We start from the raw sequence: 26,220 nt of genomic DNA, 5'->3' as shown, positions 1-26,220 counted from the left end.
GGACATGGAATGGTAAGTAGAAGAGGGGAGGATATATTTTAGGGAGAAAATGGTTTATACAAAACCAAAGCAGCCAGTGAAGAAATTTTGTCTGTGAACATGACTTCAAAAATTCTCCATTGAGAAAAGCACAAAGGCAAAAATTTTATATACTCATAATTTTGTCATTAACGTTTCAGTTCTCTTAAACTTTGTAGTTTTGATCACATACATATATTTTTGTTTCTCCTTTGATTTTATTCACTGTATAGAAGTATTTGTGTATTCTTTGTTTTTTTTAAATGCTTTTGATAAACCATTATTTTTAATGGCTGCATAATGCTACGTGTTTCACAGTTCACTTACTATTAGGCATCTAGGTTGTTTCTAATGCATTTATTTATCAAAATAATAGTCTTATAATGTGTTGTAATAGTTGAGCCTATAGTAAAAAAAAACCACCTTAAATCATATAAACAAATATACACACTTGGAAATTGAAATAAATATAGGAGGTCTGTTTGGTGAGACTAACAGCCTGATTTAATCCAGGTTGGGAAAAGGAAGGTAAGGTTCCTATGAGGAAGTGCCATTTAAGCTGAGAGCTCCAGGACGAGGGGGGCTGATTAGACAAGGAGCAGAGCAAGGGCCTGAGCGGTTTGTGACGCTGCGGGGAAGCAGGACAGACCCAGGCAGGGAGCTTGTTCCCTCAGGCTCACACTGGCTGGTGGCTTCTTCCTCAGTCTTGAAGTGCTGTACAAAAACATACATAGCTTCATGTGAAATCTAAAAAACCCAAGTTCATAGATTAGTGGTTGCCAAGCAGGGTGTGGGGTGGGGAAAATAGGTGAAGGAAGTCAAAAGGTAAAACATTTAAAATTAAGAAAAAAACTACAATCACACGTCTTTATGGGCTCTAACTGGATCCTACTTTGACCACACCAACATTGAAAAGCATTTAAATGCTATTGGGGGAAAATTTGAATATGGATGGACATTAGTTACTATTAAGGACTTACAGGGGGTAATAGAATGGTTAAGTAGGTGGTTATGTTGCTTTTATTCTTAGAGAATGCCTTCTAAAGTATTAAGGGATGAAATATCAAGTCTATAATTTATTTAAAACATTTCAGCAAAAGATAGGTAAAGCAAATGTGACAAAAGATACAGTTAATTAAGTTTGGCTGATGAGTACATGGGTGGGTATTCATTATACTAGTCTCTTTACTTTTCTGTGGGTTTGAAAGTTTCCTAATAAAAAGTTAAATCAATCTGAGTTAACAATTTAGTTGTTTTACAGAAGTGACATTATTTCAGTGCTTTTAAAATACTGCCTAAAACAAGGTGCTAAAGGTCTATTATGAGGGAATTGAGGGGAAAAAACATAGCTTCAGGCAGTTCTGATCTCTTTCCAAACCTATCCATAGGGCTTTTTATCATAGAAATTCTGCAGCCTCTGAAATCCCCACACTTTCTGTATACCCTTGTATCTCAATAGGAGTAATGTTGGCATTTTGGGTGGGACAGTTTTCCTAGTTTTCCTTTTATAGCCCCTACTTTACTAAATTCCAGCAGTGTTTCTGCTAGTTAAAGTGGCATTTCTAGACCCCATAGGGGCACCGTTTCTGTTGAGAATTACTAGGAACGTGTAATTGTACAGTGACTATATTTCCAGCCAGCTGAAGAATGAGACCACTGTGACATAGGGAAAGATGTGAACGGGCTTGGGTTCAATCTTGCTGATGATTTCAGACAAGTTGTTTAACTTTTCTAAGCCTTAGGTTTTTTTCCCTATTAAAAAGGATAATAGTACCTATTTGGAGGGGTTTGTTTTTGTTTTTGGGGATTGAATGTTAAAATGTATATAAAAGCACCTAGTGTAGTGCTGGCACATTGACCCTCATTAAGTGTTAATTTTTTGTCCTCCTTCCCATTAATGTCCCACTGAGCCTTATAATTTTCTACTAGATTTTTTTCCCACTGTTCATGAAACAAACCAAGAGGATCAGTGAAATAAAACCAATAGCTATGAAATGATACATTGTTTCCTTCACTACCTCATATTTGTCACCTACCGGTGCCGGTGACAGCAGCCGCTCACAGGAAGAGGCAGCAGGGCTTCCGTTGAGGATGTGAGCCCAGTGATCAGTGTTCCCAGCACTGAACAGACCCACAGCCCTTGCCCTTTGCTTTCTGCAGTGTAAGTCTTTGTAAGTGGAAAAGTATCTAAGGAAAACCACATGGTTTTCAAGAGAGTGCTGCCTCCTGGTTGTCGTTTTGGAGAATCCTATTACAAACCATAAAGCCACTGACTAAAAGCTTCCTCCTAGGGGCAATGTGTGTAGGGGTTTGGATTACTTCTGTGAACAGCTCACTCTGCTTTGACTTGGAACCACGTTGGGCCAAAAGTAACTGCAGAAAGGTATTCTTGCCTCTTGAAAAAATAGTGATTTGGTGTATTAGTTTCCCATTGCTGCCATACCGAAGTACTGCAAACTTAGTGGCCTTAAAGAACATAAAGCTTACTACCTTACAATTCCTAAGAGTCCGAAATGGGTCTCAGTGGGTAGCATCAAGGTGTTGGTGGGGCTGCGTTCCTTTTTGGAGGCTCTAGAGGAGAATCTGTTTCCTTAACTTTTTCAGCTTCTAGAAGCTGCCCCTTGGCTCATGACTTCTTTCCTCTGTTCTTCAAAGCCTCACATCGTTATCACTCTCGCTTCCTCTTCTGCTGCCTTTTTCCACATTTAAATCTCCCTCTGTGATTACAGCAGGCTCATCTGTGTAGTACAGTATAATCTCTCTATTAAAATCAGTTCACTAGCAACCTTCATCCCGTTTGTCATCTAACCTAACATATTCACTGTTCCATCAATTAGGATGTGGTTATCTTGGGTGGGGGCTGGGGGCTGGGAACATCGTTTTGCCTCTCAGTCTGCCCTGTTTCCCAAAAATTTACATCCATCCCACATGAAAAATACATTCACCGTATTCCAACATCCTCAAGTCTATACTCATTACATCCAGGGACTAGTTGTGTAAATTAGGAAATGAAAATTTGTAATTCAAGACTTGATTGGTGAAGGTTGTTCATACCTAGCACATAACTAGCATACAAGAACTCAATGCCATAAGTAGATGGAAGAAAAAACACGTGTTTTAGAAAGGGAAAAATCCTTAAACCTAAGTGCATGTTCTAATTTAAGCTTTCAAAGTGGTTAGGTTCATGGAGTCAATATGTTAAAATACTAATACTCTGTCTTTAACACAACTTTTAGTTTGCAAAGCATTTTCCTATCATCCACCTCTATCCATCCATCCATCCATCCTTCCATCCATCCATCCATATATATCTTGCCCCTGAATATGACTTTCTGAGGAAGTGGTTCAAATGTTATTCTCTTAAAAACCGAGGATCAGGAAGTCATTTCCATGGTCATGTAGCTACTCAATAGTAATGCTGACACTTGACATTTCTGCCTTCAACTTCACTATTCTTTCAAACCTGTTCTCTTATTTTATGTATTTAACTGCTCCTCCTTTATCCCCAGAGTATAAGTAATATAAAATTAAATTGGTAAAGGTAATATTTTTAGTAGGTATCAAATGTCTTATAAAAATGAACATCAACAGTGAAAATATGTCAAGTGTATTTGAATTTTTAGGGAAAATTAATTTGTAATGGGAAAATTAATTTGTAATGGCAAAATTGGAAACAACTGAAATATTTGAGAATAGGAATAATTAAATTAAATTTGTGATACCTTCACAAAGTAAAATACATAGCCACCAAAAATTGAATTTCTGAATAACTCAGAAAATGGTCATAACATAATTGAATTAGGATATAGGATTATATAAAGTACAATTTCTACTGTTTAAAATAGGTTAACTTACAGAAAAACTGGAAGGAAATAAATCATAATGTCACTAGGGACTATTTCTGGGGATGGAATTATTAATATTTTTAATACTTGTCCATTTTCTCAGTTTTCTCTAAAGGCATATTACCTCTATAAACTAGAAAAAAAGTAAAGTACTTAATTGGGAATGGAGTGGGGATGAGGCTGCTTGTCTTTGTCCTAAATATTTATGTATTAAATTGTTAAATATTGTAGTATCTTCATGTCTGTTTCTTTTAAATTCTTGCATTTTACTAATTCAAACAGGTTTGCTCGTAACCAACAAAGGATTTTAGAGCAAAATAACCAGAGAGAAGATGCCAATGTAAGTATATAGAAATGTTATAAAGTAAAAATTGAACATTTTATGAATTATTAAGTAAAGAGCAAGTTTACTTGAATCAAGTCTCAAAAAAAAGACATTGATTAACGTGGAGTGGTTTGGTAGTGTGGAGTATTTGCCTTAATAACTTGATGATACCACATTATTCCTAAGAGGTCATAAAATCTCTGGTCAGGCAGGGACCCATGGGGGTGGTGAGATGGGATTAGTACTAGTGTTGCCTGTTGAATGGAAATTCTCCCTCAAGATGCATCCAGATTAGCTCTTCCTTTCTCCAGGGAAAGTCTTGGGGGAAAGCCATAATATGCTACCTGACACATTTGTTTCTAAATTGTGTTTTTGTTTGTTTTGTGTTCAGAGGACCAGTGAACCTTCTGCCCCATCCTGTGAACTCCTTGACCTAAGTCCCAGCCCTCCCATGAGTCGGGCCTCTCTGGGAGAACTCAACACCGTGAATGCCCAGCTTTCAGACTTAAGTAAATAAGCAGATGGGCCTTTTCAGACCAGCAGAAGAACTTGATTGAAACATTTCACCTTGGTTTCATGATTACATGCAACTTGAGAAGGACTGAAGTCAGTTTGAATATCAGAAAACTATCAGGAGATGTAATTAATTCTTGGCAAATGTTTAGGTCAAACCCAATACAGGAATGGCACGTAGCAGAGTAGGTCCTTGAAACTCATCCCACAGGCTTAGAATCTCATGGAATTTACCTGGCCTGCTTTATAGAGGTTGTTCAGTTCCAAAACCAATACTTAAATCTACTTTGAACACACACATTATTATTATCTGTGGGTTCCTCTGTTATGCTATTGCATCAGGTAAGAGATTATTTGATGCAGATTAAGTCAGGAATTATGAGGTCTGATCCACATGGTGGTGACATGTAGAGAGAAAAGTGCAGGCTTTTGAATTAGGAGTCCCCCAGTTTTGCCACCACCTAGCCACTCAACCTTTGAGACATTCCCACTTTGAGGTGTCTCACCTAGGATTATGGGAAATTAAGAGTTTGGGGAGGTAAGGGTAAAATGCTTTGTATATACCATAGCATTTTACTTTTGTGCTTGGCAGAACAAGACTTACAAAATTCCTGCCACTGTGGATCGGCTTGGGATTCTAGAAAACCCAGTACAATACTTGTTACCTTTACAACATCATCCATGGCAGGGAATTCCTCTCTTTCCAGTTACTATCAATGGTGTTTTTAATTTGTTTGAAGAAATCCCATGATTTTATGGTGATAGCAATCTTAATCTCTTTTTCTTTTTTACTGTAGAAAATTCAACAAAACAACTAACTGACAAAGTGTTTTAAAACCAAACAAGTCTATTTTGTGTTCTAGATTTCAGCTCTCCTAGTCCTGATGTAACAGACAACTTGAAGCCCAGTCTTTATCCAGATTTGCTAGCCTTGGAAAATACAGAAACACCCCTGTAAGTATGTCAGTAATACTCTAGAACTAATACCATCTCATTCTTATTACTCATATTTAAGAAAGCATGAATGGAAAAAGTAGAGACTTAGGAATTGGACAGTTCTGAGTTAGAAGCTCAGCACTACTCCCTGCCAGCTGTGTGACCTCGGATGAGAAATTTACCAGTGCGAGCCTTTGTCTTTCTGCTAAAAATACTCTTCAGGAGTCTTACAGATTCTGTGAGATGCTTTAGGTACCTTTAATATTGGAGTGAGTAATAAGTGTTCAATAAATGACCTATTTCTGTTATTTTCAGTGGTAAAGGAGGTAGGGGGAAAGCAAGGGAAATAGAATGACAAGAGGGAAGAGAAATGAGGTTCAAAAAGAGTAATGGCCGTGCAATTACAGAACACATTTACATGCCAGGCACTTTGCTGTTTGTCTTTATTCCATTTAATCTTCACAAAAGTTCTTGGGTCACTGCTGTTATTATCATTATTCCCATTTTATAGGAGAAAAGTCTGACGCTTAGGGAATAGAATTTGCCAAAGTTCATGTAACTTTTAACTAGCGTGTCTGATGAACTGATAGTTCACCATAAAAGAAATACAAACAACCCATAAACATATGCAGTGATGCTCAACCTTACTTAATAGTTACAAAAATATAAATTACACTAAAATAAAACTTTATAATCTCACAGATTAGCAAAAGCCTGAATGCTTATATGCTTTATTGGCTGTGGAAAGACAGTATCGCAAAATCATGCAATTCTTATGAGGGGCAAGTGGCAATCTCTTAAAATTATAAATGCATTTACTTTTGAGCCTGCAGTCTCATTGTTAGAAATTTATACTCCACAAAATGAGGTATTTACAAGATTATTCTTTACATCAGTTGAGCAATAGCTAATAACTGGAAACAACTCCATTACTCATCAGTTGGGGACTGGTTAAATAAATATCTACATGATGTATTAGCATACTGGTGGTGAAGAAAATTAGGCTCTCTGTGTGAGGGATAATAACCAATATATTTATTGTTAAGTGAAAAAAGGTGCAAAGTAATATGTGTATACTATTTTGAATTTGTGTAAGAAAGTGGAAAATATAATATTTGCCTGTTTACATAAATAAGCACACAGTGGTCAAGAAGAGACAGGATAGAGTAGATAGAGCAAAAAATAAACAAGTTGAATTTGCTTTACACCAAAGCCTATATTTTTTTCCTTTTAAATGTTTATGTTTTAAGTAATAGGCAATGCATTTCCATGATTCAGGTGTCAAAACAATATAAAAAGATATACAAGGAACAGTACTTGATCTCATCCCTACTCCTGTCCTCCCCATTTCCCCTCCTCTGGTGTCAGACCCTGCTCCCACCCAGGGAACCACTTTGTTAGTTTCTTATTTATCTTTTCTAAGTGTCTTGAGGTAAATATGAATATGATTTTTTTTCCTTTATTAAATAAAATGCAGCATGCTATACATACTTTTCTAAACTTGTTTTTCACTCAACATGTTGGCATATCTTGATATAAAAACATACTGTTTTTATATTAATAGATTTAGATTTTGGCGGGTTGCCTAGTGTTGTATTTAAACACTTGTGTGCCCAATTTATGAATTAAGTTATTCATGTAAGAACCATACAGCATATAATATTTATAGAAAAGGCTGTGTAAAATTGGTGTTTGCTTCATGTATTTTGAAGCTGTTACTAAGCACATCTGCATTCAGGATTGTTAGGTCTTCTTTGTGAATTGATTCTTCTTTATGAAGTGTTGCTCTTTGTCTCTTAAAATTTTCTTTGCCCTGATATCTACTTTGATATTTATGTAGCCATTCTGGCTATAGCTTTTGATTGGTGTTTGCATGATACATCTTCTTCCACTTTTTACTTTGAACTCTATCAAAATATTTTAAGTGAGTTTCTTGTAGATAGTATATAGTTGAGTCACATTTTTATGTAATATAATTTGTCTTTAATTGGTGTGTTTAGATCATTTATTTTTAATGTCATTATATGTTTGGATTTAGGTTTACCATTATGTAATTTTTTTTCTGTTTCCTCATTCCTGCAGTCTTTTGTATTATTTGAATATTTTTAGTATTCCATTTTATATATTGTGAGTTTATCTGTAACCTTATGTAGTTTATGTTATGGAAAGTGGGGACTGGTTGCTTTAGGGATTGCAGTATACATACTTTTTTCATGTACTTAGAACCAGTAAACACTTGAAGAGAAATGTAGAGAACTTATAGATCCTCCCTTTAGAGTTATTGTATATATTACCTCTGTATGCTTTGGGAAAAAAATATGAACAGTGTTACAATTTTTGCTTGCAACCTTTAAATGTATTTTAAAGAAGTCAAGAAGAGTAGAAAGAGTAGAATAATTTATTTACCCAATATTTACCATTTCTGTTGCTCTTATTTTCTTCTGTATAATTTCCCCTCTTTCTGAAGAATTTCCTTTAGCAATTCTTTTAGAGGAGGTCTATCTCCAGTGAAAATCTCTTTAAATTTTAATTCATGTGAGAGTCTTTTATCTTGAAGGATATTTTCACTGGATATAGAATTGGGAGTTGACAGTTCTTTTCTTTCAGCGGTTTTTAAACATTGCTCCACTTTCTTCTGGCCTAAATGATTTCTAATGAGAAATCTGCATTCATTCAAAGCATTGTTCCCCTACCAAAAATGTGTTGTTTTCTCTGGTTATGCTTTCAAGAATTTTTTTTTTCTAATTTTGAACAGTTTGATTATGACGTCTCTGGGCATGGATTTCTTTTGGTTTATTCTGTTTTGGGTTTGCTGAGTGTATTAATTTCCTGTGGCTGCCATAAAAAATTACCACAGACTGGGTGGTTTAAGACCACAGGAATTAATTTTCTTATAGTTCTGGAGGCTAGAAGTCTGAAATTCAGCAGGCCCATACTCCCTCCAAAACTCTTAGGGGAGAAGCCGTTCTTTGCCTCTTCCAGATTCTGGTGACTGGCATTCGCTGGCTTCCTTGGCTTGGGTCACATCGCTCCACTTTCTGCTTCCACGTTCAGGTTGGCTTCTCTGTGTGTCTCAAATCTCTCTCTGCTTTGTAAGGCCACTTATTACCGGATTTAAGGCTCGCTTGAATAATACTGGATGCCATCTTCATCTCAAGGTCCTTAACTTAATTACATCTGAAAAAACCCTTTTACCAAATAAGATAATATTCACAGGTCCAAGAAAGGGCAAGGACATACTTTTGCGGGAGACCACTGTTTAACCCACCACACTGAACTCGTTGAATCTGTGGTTTTATGTCTTTCCCCGGATTTGTGAGGTTCTCAGCCTTTATTCAAATATTTTTTCAGCACTACAGTTTCTATTGTCCTTCTGGGACTTCTGATGACACAAATATTAGACTTGTTGTCATTGACTTACAAATCTCTAAGAGTTCTTCCTGGTACTTTTTTCACTCTTCTATCCCCCTCCCCCTCTTTTTTTGTTAGGTTGGATAATTTCTATTAATCTGTGTTCAAGTTCACTGACTATTGCATTTTTAAATTCTAAAATGACCGTTTGGCTCCTTTTTATAGTTTGTGTTTCCTTGCTGAGACTTTCTATTTTTACATTTTTTCCAAGAGTGTTTACAGTTGCCTCTTGAAGCATTTGTTTAATAGCTGCTTTAAAATCTCAGATAATTTCAACATCTATGTCCTTTTGATATCAATGTCTGTTATCTTTTCACTTACAAGTTGAAATTTTCCTGACTTCATATGCCTGATAATTTTGGATTCTATCTTGGACACTTTTAATACTGTGAGACACTTTCTTTTAGTTAAGTCCTGTCAGGAATGTTGGTATTTTTATTTTAGATGGCAAACAACCTCTTTAAGTTCATGCTGCAGTTTCAGCCTGCCTTCTGTGTACTGTGATCCCAACATACTTATATTTTCAAAGCTTTGCAGTGCTCTTCAGATCTTTCTCACACATGTACCATCCAGGGGTTATCTAAGGTCTGGATGGCAGGTAGTGTGCTGTTCTCGCATTTTTGGCATCCTGACTGGGATCAGATCCATGAATACACATATCAGGGGGTTAGCCTCGGATCTCATAAATGACTTTGAAGTTGTCAGCCCGAATTCCTCCCTCTTCGTGATTTCTCTGGTACTTTGCTTTCTTAAGATTTCCCCTTTCAGTTCTCCAGTCAGAAAGCTGGAGCTTTAGTTACTCTACTATGCCACACATTTTGTCAACTGAGCTTTTGTCTGGAGCCAAGGGGAAGGACAGAAAGGAAAAAAGACACATTGGAGGTTTGCCCCATCCTCTTGGGGTCACAGATGTACCTGTTGGAGAAGACAGTTCTCCTGCAGGTCCATTGCCTCTGCTGTCACTGCAGCCCCCACAGGATTGTCTAGAGCTTGGCGTGTTACAGAACAGAGAAGAGAAAAAAACATCAGGGGTGAGGGGGCTGAGTGATCTCCACACCCTTTCTGAGTATTAGGATTTCCCTTTCCTGCTCCTTGAGTGAGAATGAGAGGGCTTCTTCTGTTGCTGTGTCTGTCCTCACTGCCCATTTTTGGGTTTTAAACTGCATTGCATTTAGGTTAAATAATAGAGGGGCAAAAACATGGTAATAATTTACCAATAATTCAGTGATAGTTAAATTCTGGTCTTCTTTCCCAGTCAGCCTGTAACTATTTACTTTTTAGTCCTCAATTATTTGCTGTATCCATTCTGTCCAGGTTTTATAGTAGAATTCAGTGGGAGAGAGAGGTTGAAGTGTGTATGTTGTGTCTCACCAGAACCAGAGCCCTCCCCACTTCCTTCCTATCCTCTGTTCTGCTTCAAAAAATGGAGTGGTCGCTACTCTGATGGAAAGGCTGAAGGCTCTGTTCTTACTAGTGTCCTAGGCACATGCCAGGACCTCAGGGCTACTACTGCCAAGGGACAGTGCTTTATCTTTACTCTTTGTTATGTGGACATCATGATCTGGTGGGCACTGAAACCAGATAGCAGTTGTTACATAAAATTAATACTTGTGTGCAGCCTGCAGATACTTTGTAGGTTTTGTTTTTAGACCAGGAAAGTCATCTTACTTTTTGCATTTGTGTTCTCACTGTAGGGTAATCATGCTGTGTTATCACACTATCCTAGGTTTGCCCCAAGGACCGGCCAAAACCTTGCCTCAGGTCATACATATGAGAATGTAAGTAATGAAACCCTTCTTTGACAGTGCATCTAGTCAGCAGGTTACCATGGCTAAACAGGAACTAGCTCCTGATCACTAATTCTCATATTCTGCTCAACATTTCTTTATCCCGTGTTGCTGGAACCCTTGTTAGGACTTTTCCCTATCTTTTTTTAAATCTCTTAAGATAGGTTGGCGTCACACTTCTGTTAGAAAGATGATTAAGAATCAAAATTGCTTCAGTGTTGTTTTTATCAGCTGTCTCTTCTTTCCTCCCACCCTCTTTGACAGACTTCAGACAGGCTCTCATCCCACACTACTGGCGTAGCTCTTTTCAAGGTCACCAGTGGCCTCCATATTACCAAGTTTCGTACTGCATTTTTCAGTCCTTATCTCACCTGATTTACCAGCAGCAAGTGACAAAGCCGATCACTTGTGGCTTTCAGACACCATTTTTGTTCTTTCCTTGCCTCACATCTACTTCTCCATCTCTTTTGCTGACTCCTCCTCCTCTACTGGCCTTTCAGTGTAAGAGACCCCAGAGCCCAGGCTTCAGACTTCTCTATCTGTTCATTTTTCCAAGGTCTTTTGGTCTCCTGTTTTGAAATAGCATCAAATTCTAGCAACTTACAATTGGTATCTCCAGCCCATACCCCTCTAAATGTCGAACTCAAATATCCACCTTCCACGTAACATTTCCTCTTTTCTTCCCAGCCCCAGCCCCTCACCTGCTTTTCCTGCAGTCTTCCCCACCTCAGTAAATGACTACTACACTATTTCAGTTACTCAGGTCAAAAACTTTGGAGCAATCTTTTTTCAAAAGTAAAGTCATATTATGCTATTCATCTGCTCTAAACCACCAGTAATTTTCTTCCTCACTCCATTTTACTCCGCAAAAGCGTGACATGTTGATCTGACCCCTCCTATTACACCTTCAACCTCACTCCTCTCCGTTGGCTCACTCTGCTACAACCACACCGGCCTCTCCTACATCAGAGCATTTGGCCTGTGTCCCCTCAGATAATCTCATGGGCCACTTCAGAGTCAGGCTGTGCTCAAATGTCCCAATGGTGAGGCATTCCCTGACTACTACTATCAGAGCAATATCCACCCCACATGTCCTTCCTGTTACCCAGCTTTTTTCTTAGGGCACTTGCTATCTGACATCTATTTGCATTTGTTCATTGTCTCATCAGGGTGAGAATTTGGCCTCTTTTTATTTATTGTGCCTGGCATCTAGTAGGTGCCTAGGACATATTTGTGAAATGGAAGAGGAAATTTAGGAAAAGAGGAATCTCTAATTAAGACTTTAGTCTTTATCCTATTGGTCCTGATTTGATAATGTCACCTTATACCTTTCTATTGGGTTAAAATTTTTTTTTTTCCATTTGAGGCTGAAATTTTATATTCAGTATGAAACAATAGAATCTGGCCCAAGAGATACAGTCCCACTTTTTTCTTTTTAAGTGAACTTTTTAAAACATTTTACATTTCACCTCATGGAAAATGAGGTGCAGTGGGCATGAAACCAGACAGAAAAGTGGTGAATTTTGTAATTATTACCTAAAATACTTAAGTAATAGTTCATCATTACTAATTCTTGAAAGTATAGCAGTTGAGAGTATGTTTTTTGGAATAGTGCTACATGGAAGCCTAGGAATCTAAATTATAAAAAAGAAGAGCTTAATGTAGCATGTTTACTTGAACATGCACTATGCTTTCTTCAGTTTCTGGAACATTCAAATTCAGTATTACTACAGCCCATCAGTCTACAGGCCGTTCCAGCAACACCATCACACCAGAAGCTGCCATCCTTGCCCAGCAACCATCCAGGTACTCGAGACTTTATTTGTACCAAATAAGGACCCGTAGGTGAATATGTGAGTCTGCCAGAAATTTGTTGGTAATTGAAAGATACATTGAGAAGGGAACATTAGGGGAGTTCATTTGCATTTTTAAGCTCCATGCATTTTAAACTTCAAATTCAGGACATACTATTACGACTGACATTAAGAGATTGTGTTGTGCTGAATTTTGTGTTTTGAGCAGTGAGGCAAATGAACCTTCAGATGAAGCTGGGAAATCCATTATATATAGATCTGTTGCACTGGGGAGTAGCACTGAAACGCAAGTTTGTTTCTGGTTGTCAGTGTTTGTTTGAGGCTTGTTTGAAGTCTAAATCATAAAGAGAATATTAATTGTGCATATGTTCTCACAAAGCTCAATGTGTGTTTACTGGTCTTTTTTTTTTTTTGGCCTAAAGCATTGACAAAGAATGATCTCCAGCCACCCAATTACTACGAGGTAATGGAGTTTGATCCCTTAGCTCCTGCTGTCAGTACAGAGTAAGTCATTTACAAAATGATTAATTTATTTTTTGTCTTCATTCCCTTCGGTAGCAGAGCCAATGGGGCTTTGTTATACATTTAACTTTGTTTAGGTCTTGGCAAAAATTGATGACCTTATTAAAATGACTTATGAGGTTTTATGGAGGTTGTTGCTCTTAATGGTCTTATCATTCTCGGCCTTGTGACTGAAAAAATAAAAATGCTGGGGTTGCACAGTAAGAAATAAATGGAACCATCATGTGCATTAATGGTTTCCTTCTAGCTGCCTTGGCAGAAAGTCAGGTTCTCCCCAGCTTGAGAAGGGCATTATTCACTGGTTGTTGACATTAAATAACACCACATTGATGGGTTCACTGTTCTAATTGCCCCCAAATTCTTTAAGAACTTGTTTTTAGTCTTCACTACATATGTCAACAATGTGTTTAAAATGGTAATAAAGTTAGTGTAAAATTTACTTTTAACTTGAAATCCTTAAAGCACCACCATTTTATGATTTCATTCGGTCAAGTATGTATGTTTATAGGATGGTAAAGGCTCATTAGAGTCTTAAGATACTTTGCTTTGACTGATGGTTATGCCAACAGTGTTAAAAATGATTAATGCAGGTTTATGGAAATCATCGTTCAGAAATGGCAGCCTGTATCTTGCTTGCAGCTTTGTTTTGACTTATGTGGAATTTAAACTATGTATTTAAAAATTAATTGCCAAAAGTTAAAAACTGGGATATTTCAAAAACTATCTGGCCCTCTGGATTCTTTTGATACTACAGCAATGCCAGGCCTGCCTTTTTACATGCTGGCAGTAGGTTAGGGATAAGGAGAGCTGCCTATTTAAGATAGTCCACCAGGCCCTCACTTGGCTCCCTGGGTTTTAAGGTTTTAACCCCTGGTTTTGTCACCAATGTGTAGTGAACCATGTTGGGATAATTTATGACTAAATATCAATAGACTTAGGAACTCATTAAGTATTTTTTCCTAATTTAGGATTGTGAAATTTCCCTAGGTCATTCTGCTTGATTAAAATGTTACTGAATACATTAGTGCCTTAAGGAGTTAGAAATTAGCTCAACTAGGTATTCTGTCTAGAAATGGAATGTTTTCTTAATCAGTTTCTGTGTCTGAATATGAAGCAGGAAAGTTTATTATATTCCATTTAATTGGGAGATCATTTTAAGTAGATACAACAGTGCAACAGGTATTAAATGGAAGAGAGAGAGTTGAAAAGCTGGAGAGGTGAACCTTTGGAATTCTCTGCCACTGTGATTCTTTCTGGAGGGGTAGGGTGTCTGGGTGTCTCAGTTCCTTTCCAAGTTACAGGAAATCCAGAGAATATTTCTCTAAGGAAAAGCACAACTCTTACATAAAAAGTTCTGGGATTTTCACCTCACTGATTGTCCATGAACCCCAGGTTAAAAATTTCTGCTCTAGCAGTACACAGAGTAGAATATTTATGAAGATATACACACACACACACACACACACGCAGTACACAGAGTAGAATACTTATGAAGATGCACACACACACACGGTTCATTTGACACACACACACACACACACACACACACACACACACACACACACTGTTCATTTGACAAATGGCCTAACATTGACTGTGTGCCAGGTATAATGACTGGTGAGTGCTTAATTTATAATGCTGAACAAGAGACATGCTCCTTGTCTTCATGGAGGTTAAATCTAGGGTGGAGACAGAAATAGTATCAGGCAGACTTGTTTTTTTACAATTTGTGTTAATGATATGAAATAATATGGTGACTTGAAAATTTATAACAAGATTAACTAATTTAAGTGACAGAGAAAGCTTGAGGAAGTGACATTAAGGTTGAGACCTACAATTGTTAGTCTAGTGACACGTTTGGAAATCACTGTTACAGGCCCAGGGAGCAACTTGTACAAAGACCCCAAGAAGAATGAGTTTGGATACTTTCAAGGAAATGGAAAAGCCAAAGGCAAGAGCAGAGAAGAAAAGGGAACCTATTACCAGATGTGGAAATTGTGATTTGGAGACAAAAAGAAGGGAATGCAAACTGATAAACAATGCTGAGAGGATAAGTAAGATAAGGACTGAAAATCAGTTAATGGATTAAGGAACAGGAAGTCATTGGTGATTTTAGTGAAAGTCATTTTGTAGGTTGATGGGGACGCAAGTCAAATTTCAGTGCATTAAGAAGAGATAAAGTACAGACAGTAAGTGCAGATAACACTGCACACTTAAACGTGAAGGATGATGGAAGTGGTTTGGCAGAACATTACTGAGCTGATCATTCTAAGTAGACTAAGTGTGATTAAGGACTGTATTGTTTTATAAAATGGGAGATACTTGAACATCTCTCAGAGGAGAGAGGTATGATCTAGTAGAAAGAGCGAGAGGCTGAAGATTCAGGAAAGGAAGTAACTAAATGAATAAAATGTTTGGGAAACCAGGGGTAGACAGGATTCCAGAAGTAGATGATGGTGTAGACTTGAAGACACCTTGATGGGAAGATGAGCAAGTTTCTGTGTCAAGGTATTTCATTTATTAAGAAGTAAGATTTCTGCCTGAGAGTGAGAAGAGGCAGAGCAGAAATTTGAGGGAAGAGTAAAGGAAGTTGAAGTAGTTTTGTGGAAAGAGACACAAAATCATTAAAATTTCTGGACTATGCTGGGGTCTCAAGAAGTTGGTGATCATAGCTTCACAATACTATGATTTTTATGACATTTTTCTCCTTAGTCACATTTTGCTACTTTGTGTATAAGAGTGTTGTATTTGTAGGTATAGATATTTTCTAACTACAGATATGTGTGAGACACATATAAACAGTATCATAGAAAAATTTCTATATATACAGTAGAAAGATGTGTCATAAGCTAAATGTGGCTCAGGAGTATGGACTATAATAACATAGGTTAAATAAGAGTAAATGTTATAGTATTTTTTGAAATGTTTTGAAACCGGGAACAATATTTTTTAAAGCAGAAAGCAACCTATCCAAATTAGAGCCATATTTTTCATTAAATTACCAGTGAAATGAATTGGATATATAAGGCATATATTTATAAAATGCATGGGAATTGCAGCAGTAGGCTGTAAGGAAGCTATACTATAAGCTTAAGGGCAGAGATCTTTATTCACTGATGCAGCCTGAATACATTCTAAAATGCACCAGATTTTTAGTTGAGACGTAACTGATAGATAACCTGTCTGCCATGATGGCTTGTTTCAGAGCTGTTTATGAAGAAATTGACGCTCATCACCACAAAGGAGCTCAAAGTCACAGTGACTGTTGAGGTAAAGACTTGAACTTACAACACTTATATTCCACATTCTACATGATTTCGTTGTAATTATCACTTTCTGTATTTAGTATTTTCATTTTATGAGGGCAGTCGGAGTTTCTGACACTTGGAGGAGTTAAATATTACACATGTTCCTTTGAATCACTCCAATTGTCACAAACTATTGGTCACTACATTCTTTGTGACCTTGCTAGCTAAAAACAATGACTTGGGAATGCAGAAATTGGTTTATGGTATAGAAACATTAATGCTGACAAAAACAGATTGATCAATGGAAACGTTCTAGTACTGAAATCATACATTTGTCTTTTATCAGTTAATACCTGTTAACTGGAACCGCTAGAACTTGTTCCTTGTTAGTCCAAATAGGTCTACATTCTTCCCATCTGCTGTGCTAGTCATTTTGCTTTATTTATAATGATGCAGAGCTACCAGTAACCTGTAACCATCCTTATTCCCCTCAGACCCTCCCCATTTAAGTAGTACATTCCCTCCTTTCTGTGACTCTCTAGTTATCAAGGAATAGGAAAAAGAAAGGAAAGGATGGAGGTTGTCGGTCTGTTTTTTATTCTAGGTGAAAGTGGATGACCAGCATTAGGGTGCCAACTCTCTAAAAGAATCAGCTTTGAGGTCCAGAAGACCTACCAGCACATCAAAGCCATGGTGGAACATTTCTCCTCTGCAATAATGAAGTTTAACAGAAGAGTAATAATTCCTGAGTAACATCTGTGGTTCTTGGCAACAGCTCAAGCTTGATCTCAGAAGTACTTGGTTGTAACATATATTCACTTAAAACTTCAGCAGAAGAAAAACTCACTATACTAAGGTCAACCAGTATAATTGAAACATGTTTCACAGGCCTTCCTACATTTAGAAAAGGTCATCACACAGCTGTGGTAAGAGTAGATCAAGATTGTTTCATTACAAAATAATTCTGAATAGATCTAAGCACGAAATGTGAGAAAGTCTATTATGCAGGAAGACCAAGTGCCTTCATTTAAAGTTAAATGTAAATGTCAGCCTATACTTCTTTATAAATAATATTCTCGGTTAGAATTATGAATTGTAAAGGCCTTGATGATTGTAGTTTAATTATATTTCAGGTATCCTGAAGAGGTTTCTGGACTTACCTTTAAATATGATTCTTTATAATACTAAATGTTCCTTTTTCCCCATTTTACTGAAATTTAGTATTTCTTTGGAACAGAGACTACTGGGAAACATTCAGAATAAATTGTGCATTTGTTTATGTCATAAATTACAATGACAAATAAATTACCATTGAAACAATCTGATAACATCTCTTTCTTTTACAGTTTGTTCACAGAAGAACTTGTGATATCAATTAATCGTCACAATTGCACTTTTTAACATTTAGGGACTTGGAACTATCACACAAAATGCTAGAAGCCTAAGTGAGCATAGTTATGCATTTTATTTCCTTCTCATGATACTCAAATTGCAAAGCAATTAACTCTTCAGTAAAATCGCCCTAGCTCTTAAAGGAAAAATACAATCAAGTTTGAAATCAGAACATAATCTTTGGGCAAGCTAGGAGAACTCAGGTGTTCCTCTTCCATTTTGAGCTTTTAAAATGTTCACAAAGAAAGTAGTAACCAACTACTTCAGAAATAATAATAAAAATGGTCATAAGTTATGATCTAGAGCTAAAACAAATAACCCTAGACACACTAAAAAGAAATTCACTGCAAGTATGAAGGGCTAATAATTAGGGGAAACAATGAATTATGCTGAACCATCAAGCCCATACCAACATATCTAAGAGACTATTTCTTTTAATACTACTAATAAATCTATGGTTTGAACAGTCAGACATTTTAAATCTAGGCATGTGGATTCCTTAGAATAGAAACCTGAACCTGTTCTCTAAATTTTAAGTAGGGTAAATTAGTTTGGAAAAAAAATCATTACATATTATTTAAAACAGAAGGCTTCATGTTGTTGTAAATAGTTCTCTTCTGAGAAGGTAAGATACATGATTTTTCAAAAATCACAAATATGAAGTAAGACATAGCTGCTAACTTCAATTATAGCCTGGAACTGGTAACTTGTACCCCTCCTTTGCTTCAAAAAAAGTGTAAGAAAGTGTGATGAGATCAACATTCACCATTCTTGGATCTTCTGCAAATTCAGGATCAATGTAGAAAAACACTGGCATATCTACTTCCTCTTGTGGATTAAGCCTTTGTTCTTCAAAACAGAAGCACTAGAAGTTATAGAAAGGTATTTGTTATTTCTGTTCTACATAGAACAGAATGGTTCATTTCTTGGCTTTAATAAACATACTGTTAAATATAATCTTTAAGTTTTGTGATAGAATAACAGCATCTTTTCATCTCAGACTGAGTTTTGCTTTAAAGATTGAAAACCAACAAATTAATTCTTCTAATCTTAAAAGCAGATACCCATTTTGTTTGTCTCAACCTTTGCATAGCTGTTACAAACAAAGAAAAAGTTTGAAGTTCAGAAGACATGAATTTTCAGAAACTAGTACCTACTAAAACACTGCAGTGAATTTAGTACTGAACAGTTTTATGTACTTTTATTATATTCTAGAACATTTGCATTTAATTGTACCTGTATTTTATTGAAATACTGTCCAGCTTCAAACGGCACAACATTGTATGTAGAAATTCCGATTACTGGTTTGTCAGTAGGATTCTTAGCTTTATAAAATGCCAGTGCAGTCTCTCCTGGTACTACCTGTTTTAAGGAAAATATATATTATCAGTACTTCAAATCTCACACAGCTCCTAATTTCCCCACTAGCTGTATTTTCCCTATCCATCTGACCATAATGTCTAATCTAAATGAATGTTAAGGGTCAGTAAAATAAATGTGACTAGTACCCTGAATATTTGATTGTCAAATTTTACTTGGATATGTCTGTGTCCATGAAGTACCAGTGCTCTACTCACATAATCAGTTTTGGATTGTCCTCTCATATATCTGAAGTTTTCAAGCAATATCTGCAAATTAAGTTATTTAAAATGTGTCCAAGGACAAGCCATGCCTATTACAACCCTAGTCTAACTTCTCAACACTTATACCTGAATGTCATTATTACTGACTACAGATTCTTTTTAAAAGGTTACTGATATTAAACTTGGCTTACAACCAGAGTAAAACTCTAACTGAATAGAATTATTTAAGCAAAAAGCACTAATACTTTGAGAGAATAACAGCTGAAAAAAATTACAAAGCTTTAAAAAAATTAGTTTCTAAAGGATACTGTCACTTGTACCAGTTCAGCCACTAATACCTTGTATGCTACTATGTGATTGTAATTAATAATTCAAAATCATAACCTATAAAACCCTCAATCACTGAAGAGATTCAGTCCTAGTTCACTAACCTGGGGAAACACTAATATTTGTAAGGATTTTCTAATAAGCATTACAGTTAAGCTTTTTTGGCTGTGCCTCAGTTCATGGGATAATTTCAGTTAAACCCTCTAGGAAACCTTTAAGATATACTCTTTCTGAAGTAGCACATGACTATTTAGTATGATTAAAAGATTCCCAATTTTTTTTTGAAGGGACAGGGATATTTCTGATGTAAATCAAAATCACTGTAATCAATGAATTTCAGCTTTTTTCCTCTTATCATCTATACCCAAAGAAACGTCAACTACATAGCATGACAGCTGCTCCTACTCTCAAGATCAGTGACCAAAGAACTTAGTGTAACTCTTCATATGATTCTAATAAAGACAGGTGATATTTTCCATTGTTCCAAACTGACTTTTATTATAGTGCTGTGTAGTTTACACTGTTACATTAGGTAATGGGCACCATCAAAAAGTAGTCTGAGAATAAGAGAACTACAGTATTGGAAGTCTGTCAGTATTTTGAAACTAAATTTAGATAACTCCTAAATTGTGAAACCATTTAAGTGATAAAAAGAATAACTTAATAACTACTTTAGTCACTTACATATATTTCTGTTTGCTGAGGTCTGAAGTTCCACTGGAGACTTGCGTGCACATCTGCATTGAAGGTGACTTTAATGATGCGATCCTTAACAGGCACCATGTTTTCAATCTGGTCTGATGAATGACCTGCTACTGCTGATCCTCCAAGTCCAGTAGTCTAAAAAAAGATATTAAAGTATAATATGTTAAAATTGTTAGGTGCTGCTGATGTATTTATTAGATAACAATTTTTATCTGAAACAACTTTAAGAATCTAGTAGAAGCCAAGTTTATATACTTTCACTGACCGTTTTCTATGAATGTATATAGTTGGACCACTTGTAGGGTATCAAAGGCCCATACTTGTTAACCATTCATATCTTTTCAATAATCACTTGGTTATCTGGCATAGTCAAAATGAGTCATTTGGGAAAAAGACTCTTCACTGATAATACACTCAGAATTTTTAGCATAACTTCTTGTTAAACCTACTTTCCTTTATTGCTTGTGCTTTATATCAACTATTATTCATTAATAGAAATTACCCATAACCCTGACATTTCAATGAATCTCTTTAGTTCCACATTCCTGTATGGTCTTTTTCCATATTATAACTTCTATAGTACAGACTAGTTTGTAGTTTCATTTCCATACTCTGCTTTTCTTAAGCATCTTAAGTATTTTTCCATGTTGGTAAATGTTTTTGTAATATTTTTCTTACACTTCTTCATATAGTACAGTTTTTATAAGTATCACCAATTAATCAGAGAACCTGATCCCTTTGGCCACTGAATCAACTAATCATAAATCATTGAGACAATTTGGGTCTGACAGGTCTTGCCTATTTTCATTGCCATTAATTATCTCCTTATCATCAGAGATGTTTTAAAAAAATTCCTTACTTCAGGGTCATCATTCTTCTGATGCTTGAGGGTTGCCAGAATTCTGGTCTCCAGGTAATTAATCTGTTACTATACTAGGAAAAAAATACCAAATTTGAGACTAGGGAAAGACTCCCAGCAAAATATAGTAATACTAGTTTCCACTTGTTACACAAATAAACTTCACCCAAGTGTCATTCAACGTTATAGAATTACAATCCTAAAAGATGCATCAGAAGGCAAGCCTTTATTCTTGTTTAATAAATAAGTGTGTTCTGGCCAAGAGGGCTATATATGTTTAAATTTTAAGGTATAACACCTTTTCCTGAAGAATTTGAGTCATTTGAAAAAAGATTATTTAATGTATTCTTTCTCGCAGGTAGTCTTTGAATACAAATTCTTCAACTTTGTAAATTTTGATTAGGGAAATTAAGAATATAAAAGGGTACTGAGAATATGTCCAGGGTTCTAGTCTAGTTCCGTCACTAACTCCAAGAACTAAATAAATAATTTTCTTTGGACTCCACTTCCCATACTCATAAAATGAGGTCACTGTATTAAATTGTTTATATAATCACTTCTGTGATTCCAAAAGTGAAAGAGATGCTCTTTTGAAAAAGGTCCCTATTTAATATTCAACTTGGTTTATGTATAGAACTACACAACAATTGTCTTTACTTTCCTGCTCTGCACTTGCACACACATGCACAAAATACTGTCATGCACTTGAGTCTGGAGCAGGGTTTCTCAACCTTGGCACTAATGACTTGCAGTATTTTGGGTTGGGTAATACTTTGTTGTTTGGGTGGGGCTTGGGCAGTGGTGGGTGTGTAGGAGCAACCTGAGCCTCTGCCCACTTGAAACACGTTAACACCCTCCATGCTCACCTCCCAGGTTGGGACAATCAAAAATGTCTTCAGATATTAATATTCCCTGAAAAATAAAATCGACCCTTCTCCCCCAGTAGTTTGTGGAGATCTATACTTGATATTTTAGATTCGGTTCTGCTTATGATTCAACCAGCTGGCAGTCTGGGGGCTCATGCTTGGTCTGGGATAGCCTCTGATGAAAACTAATTCACATTCTACACTCATCCTCCAGAAATCAAGCTATTGCACTTTCCCACATCCAGGCAGGTATTAGGAGACTGAAAATAAAAGGTCTTTTGACTAATGCTGTTTAGTCATTATTGAAGATAAAGGCAAGTTAATCTCCGTAAGGACAGGGGAAGTAAACCACTCATTAACAACAGTGGCAAGAAAGAGCAAAAAGAGCAATTAACCAGTGATTCCTAAACTTTGCTGCACAGTGGAATCACCTGAAAGACCTTTAAAAAATTACTAATGCCAGATTCCAATTCCAAGACACTGATTTAAATGGTTTGGGATGTGACCTGGGTACTAGGCTTTTTTAAAGCTCTGCAGATAAATCCATGTACAAAAAAGTCTGTTGGGAACCACTATCACTTTCCAATGTGCAGCTCTAACCTGCGGCATGTTTTTTAAACAGAAATCTCTGGCCCTTATTCAGACTTCATAATCAGAACCTCTTGGGGAGGGGAGCCCTGACATATTTACTTAAGAAGTTCCACAAGTGATCCTAAAGTCCAGCCAAAGTAGCAAACTGCTACTTAAGAACTAAGGAGAATATATATGAAATAGGTGAGGTTTGTATCTCAAACATTAATTTGCATCAAAATCAGCTAAGAGACTTACTAAAATAGACTGTGGGGCCCCGTCCCAGAGTTTCTGATTCGGTAATTCTGGAGTTGGACCCAAGAACTTAAGACTCAAATTGCAGAACCTGGGGGCCACACTTTGAGAACTGCAGTATAGTTTCTGGTCTAAAAGGACGCCCAAGGTAAGCAAGTACTGTTACATATTAACAGGAGAGTAAAGCCTCCAAGGCCTAATTCACGCCTCCATGAATGGATAAAAAGTTATTCCCAGTGTAAGCACAAGTAACAGGCGCTCCCATCTCCAGGGTTAACCTCTGCAAATAAATCATATGTGGTTCACAGAATAAATGTGTTGACATAAATTACATTTTAAAAGGGGGCACGTGTGTGAGCAAGCAGGAGGGTAAGGCAGGTTGCTGGGCACTTGAGCGCAGACGGCGGGCCTGCGATGAGCTACTTCCACCGTGCAGTGTGGCTGCTTTAAGTATGATCACTAGAGAATAGGGTTGGGTTCTACTCGTTGCTCTGCCAGTAGTTCCTCTGGTGACCTTGGCAAGTCGCTTTAGGCCTGTTTCCCCTCTGGCCGACCACCGAGCCATCCCTCCAACAGGACACCGTGGAGACGGGTCTGTCCTGCACCTCCGCCCCCCAAGACGGCGCGTCCAGGGGCAGCTCCGGCCCCTACCTGGCAGTAGAGCCGGTAGAGGGGCACGGCGGCGTAGGACGCCCCCAGCATGCCCACGGCGGCCGCGGCCACGTACGTGAGGACCGTCTTGTTCCGCCGCCGCCAGTCCTCCTCCTGCGCGCGCGTGAAAGGGTTCGTGCTCTTCGGCCGCAGCGGCGGCGGCCCCACCAGCTCCCGGGCCGGGCTTGGGCGCTTCCATGTCCCGAGCCGCCTCAGTCCCCTCTCACCACCTCGTGTTCCACTTCTTCCCGGCCGGGGACACGGTTCTACCCTCTCCGCGACCCTGGTCAGAGACCCAGGGTGACTCCCGCGCCAGCCACAGAGAGCAATGTACCCCCATCCCGGACGCCAAAGCCCTCCCATACGCCCGGAGAAGACGCCCGCCGTTCGGGGCCGAGAGGCCAGATCTCGCGAGCCTTGGAGTGTCTCGCGATGTCTGGGTTGTGCCCGCCGCTGCCTTGGCTACCAGGCTCCTCGGGTGGCCGCTCTTGCATTCGGGCTACGGAGGCCGGGTTGCCAGATTACGGGTAAGCTTGCGTTTTCCTTCACGACCGTTCCTCTCACCTTGCTTCCCTCCAGTGCCTATATAACTTTTAGGTAAACTCCTTATTCTCTGGCGCGTGCAAGCACATTATCCTTTGGGTTTGTCTGACTGATATTCCTAAACTCCACCACCCTTTGTCTCGACCTAACGGCCCCAGCTGCCCCTTACTGCGCTAGAAGTGGACTCAGGGATCACCTCTCCCAGGAAGCCTGCCCGTGTTAACAAAGCCCGTTCAAACACTTAAACGTCGAAGTTTCCCAGACCCTGCGAATCGGTTTCCACTGCCCTGGTACCCCTTAACAACCTGTCCAGTAAAAGTTACCAGTTCTGAGCGGGAGAGACGTTGTCAAACTGAAGTTTGTTCAAAAGAAAATGACAAGGATATGAAGATCATTTAAGCAAGGATTGAAAGAAATGGGCATTTTTTTTAGTGGGAAAAAAATCCGTAGGGAATGTAATATCTTTCTGCAGTTGTCCCACAGGACAATCTAGGATCTGAGGGGTGCAAACGATATAGCCCATTTTGCTGTAATGAAAGGGAGTATCTTTCTAGGATCGCTGTAGAAGTGGTGAAGAGCCCACATTCTGAGGTTATGCAGGTTTGGAGTCATACCCGGTTACCCCTCAGCCAGTTATTTGACCTCACTAAGACTTGGTGGACTTACTTGTAAAGTGGGAATCATAATAGTAAATGAGAATATGCGTGTAAAGTGATTTTCACAGTGCCTGAGGCATAGAAAAATTTAGTGAACATTGGACTGTTTCGAATAAAGAGCAGGCATAATTAACCCCACTTTATGGATGAGGAGCTTGAGGGTCTGAGACGTTAAATGACTTTAAATCATTCAGCATTGATTTATTGCACTCCTACTGTGAGCCAGACCCCTACTGTGTTCATCCTCCTTGGGCTGCATCACAGCCACACAAGATAACTTCTGTTACGGAGTGTACTTTCTGCTGAGGCAATCAGGAGATAATAACCAAGGAACAGATACATAAGTAAGGGAATTTCAGATAACAATCAGTACAGTGAAGACAATGGAACAGGATAGTGTAATTGAGCGTGAGAAGTGGTAGTAAAGTCTGAAGCTGTGACATTTGAGCTTAGTCTGAATGATGACCACCTATACAAGACAATTCGAAGCCATGCAAAGGCCGAGAGGCAAAAAAGAGATAGATGGCCTTGAACAAAAAAAGGAAGCCAGTGTGTTCTACTATAGTAAGCAGGGAGGAAAATGGTAGGAAATGTGGTCAGAGCAGATGTACAGGGGACAGATAATACAGAGCCTTTTAAACCATGTCGAGAAGTAATAGGTAGCTTATTGGAGAGTTGGAAGCATACAAGTGATGTGATTTGATTCACATTTAAAAAAAGACATTGGCTATGTTGTGGAGAATGGACTGGGGGTCGCGCATAAGTGGAAGTGGAACAGTTAAGAAGCAATTGCAGAATTCCAGGTGAGTGATGGTGGTCACCTCGAGTGAGTAGCTGATTAACTTGTGGTCACCGGGCCAGAAAATTGCAGAGCAAATAAAATCCAAGTATCTCTGATTCTTTTCTACCCTGGCACAAAAATTTCAAGATTTCATGATTAAGCAAATTTATTCATATTAGTTTATGAAAATGTTTGAAAATCTCTTTCATCTATATCTACCTTAGTTCTTATACTAGATTGTCAGCTTTTTTAAGACAAGACTTGTTATATTTTAAATTTCTTACAACATCAATTCCCCATAAACCCCATTGCAAATGCTAATGTTACTGAAACAACAATATATTCCCTTCCACCATTCTTTCTCTCCAGGCAGCCTTTCCGTGTAGCAACAGGTGGCAGTAAAAATATGTCAGTAATAGTGTCTTTGTCTTGGACTCTATTTTGTTCTGTTTGGTAATTGCAAGTGAAATTATTCCTTTCCAAGGTACAGTAATCTTGATAGCAATAAAGTGGTGTTGGCTGCAATTCTTATGAGTTTGAGTGTGCTTGTGATATTGCATAAATCATATGATAACTAATGCTAAATAATGGATTCTACCATGAATGAATTAGG

General features: G+C 37.8%; 3 protein-coding genes across 11 annotated transcripts in view; 2 read left to right on the top strand and 1 right to left on the bottom strand.

Moving 5' to 3' along the window:
* The window catches only part of TOM1L1 (target of myb1 like 1 membrane trafficking protein), a 40,352-nt gene extending 22,613 nt beyond the window's left edge, over positions 1 to 17,739 (top strand). For 2 of the 3 annotated variants that reach the window (XM_036879535.2, XM_036879538.2), the window contains 8 exons: positions 4,146 to 4,203; positions 4,580 to 4,697; positions 5,565 to 5,655; positions 10,775 to 10,826; positions 12,536 to 12,641; positions 13,072 to 13,153; positions 16,377 to 16,441; positions 17,024 to 17,739. In XM_036879535.2, the coding sequence (XP_036735430.1) occupies positions 4,146 to 4,203; positions 4,580 to 4,697; positions 5,565 to 5,655; positions 10,775 to 10,826; positions 12,536 to 12,641; positions 13,072 to 13,153; positions 16,377 to 16,440 (571 nt within the window). In that variant the 3' untranslated portion in view covers position 16,441; positions 17,024 to 17,739. The remainder of the gene's footprint in view (positions 1 to 4,145; positions 4,204 to 4,579; positions 4,698 to 5,564; positions 5,656 to 10,774; positions 10,827 to 12,535; positions 12,642 to 13,071; positions 13,154 to 16,376; positions 16,442 to 17,023) is intronic. The other variant, XM_036879536.2, reaches the window with a different exon arrangement.
* LOC118909260 (cytochrome c oxidase assembly protein COX11, mitochondrial) lies at positions 517 to 24,039 on the bottom strand. 2 transcript variants are annotated; one of them, XM_057501331.1, is made up of 4 exons: positions 23,628 to 23,990; positions 20,406 to 20,561; positions 19,048 to 19,173; positions 517 to 732 (listed from the first exon to the last, which is right to left on the bottom strand). In XM_057501331.1, the coding sequence occupies exons 1-4, from the start codon at positions 23,988 to 23,990 to the stop codon at positions 556 to 558; spliced, it is 822 nt and encodes a 273-aa protein (XP_057357314.1). In that variant the 3' UTR covers positions 517 to 555. The 2 variants fall into 2 exon arrangements, with proteins under 2 accessions (XP_057357314.1, XP_036735434.2); XM_036879539.2 differs by lacking the exon at positions 517 to 732 and adding an exon at positions 17,866 to 18,676 and having other exon boundaries at positions 23,628 to 24,039.
* The window catches only part of STXBP4 (syntaxin binding protein 4), a 195,073-nt gene continuing 192,873 nt past the window's right edge, over positions 24,021 to 26,220 (top strand). For 5 of the 6 annotated variants that reach the window (XM_057501329.1, XM_057501328.1, XM_057501330.1 and 2 more), the window contains exon 1: positions 24,021 to 24,154. Coding sequence is in view for 1 of the 6 variants with exons in the window: in XM_057501327.1 (XP_057357310.1) it covers positions 24,060 to 24,154 (95 nt within the window). In the remaining 5 variants the exon portion in view is untranslated. The remainder of the gene's footprint in view (positions 24,155 to 26,220) is intronic. The other variant, XM_057501327.1, reaches the window with a different exon arrangement.

Source organism: Manis pentadactyla, chromosome 4 (genome assembly GCF_030020395.1).
Source record: "Manis pentadactyla isolate mManPen7 chromosome 4, mManPen7.hap1, whole genome shotgun sequence".
Classification (NCBI taxonomy): Eukaryota; Metazoa; Chordata; class Mammalia; order Pholidota; family Manidae; genus Manis; species Manis pentadactyla.
Note: the sequence above shows the minus strand (reverse complement) of the source record. Positions and strands in the feature narration are given on the sequence as shown.

What these genes read in the sequence shown, in the direction of transcription:
- LOC118909260 (XM_036879539.2), bottom strand. Translation starts at nt 23,990, where the DNA reads ATGGGAGGGCTTTGGCGTCCGGGATGGGGGTACATTGCTCTCTGTGGC. An exon ending in TCTACCGGCTCTACTGCCAG is followed by an intron (nt 20,562 to 23,627) that starts GTAGGGGCCGGA and finishes ATCTTTTTTTAG; the next exon opens with ACTACTGGACTTGGAGGATC. An exon ending in CTCAGCAAACAGAAATATAT is followed by an intron (nt 19,174 to 20,405) that starts GTAAGTGACTAA and finishes TCCTTAAAACAG; the next exon opens with GTAGTACCAGGAGAGACTGC.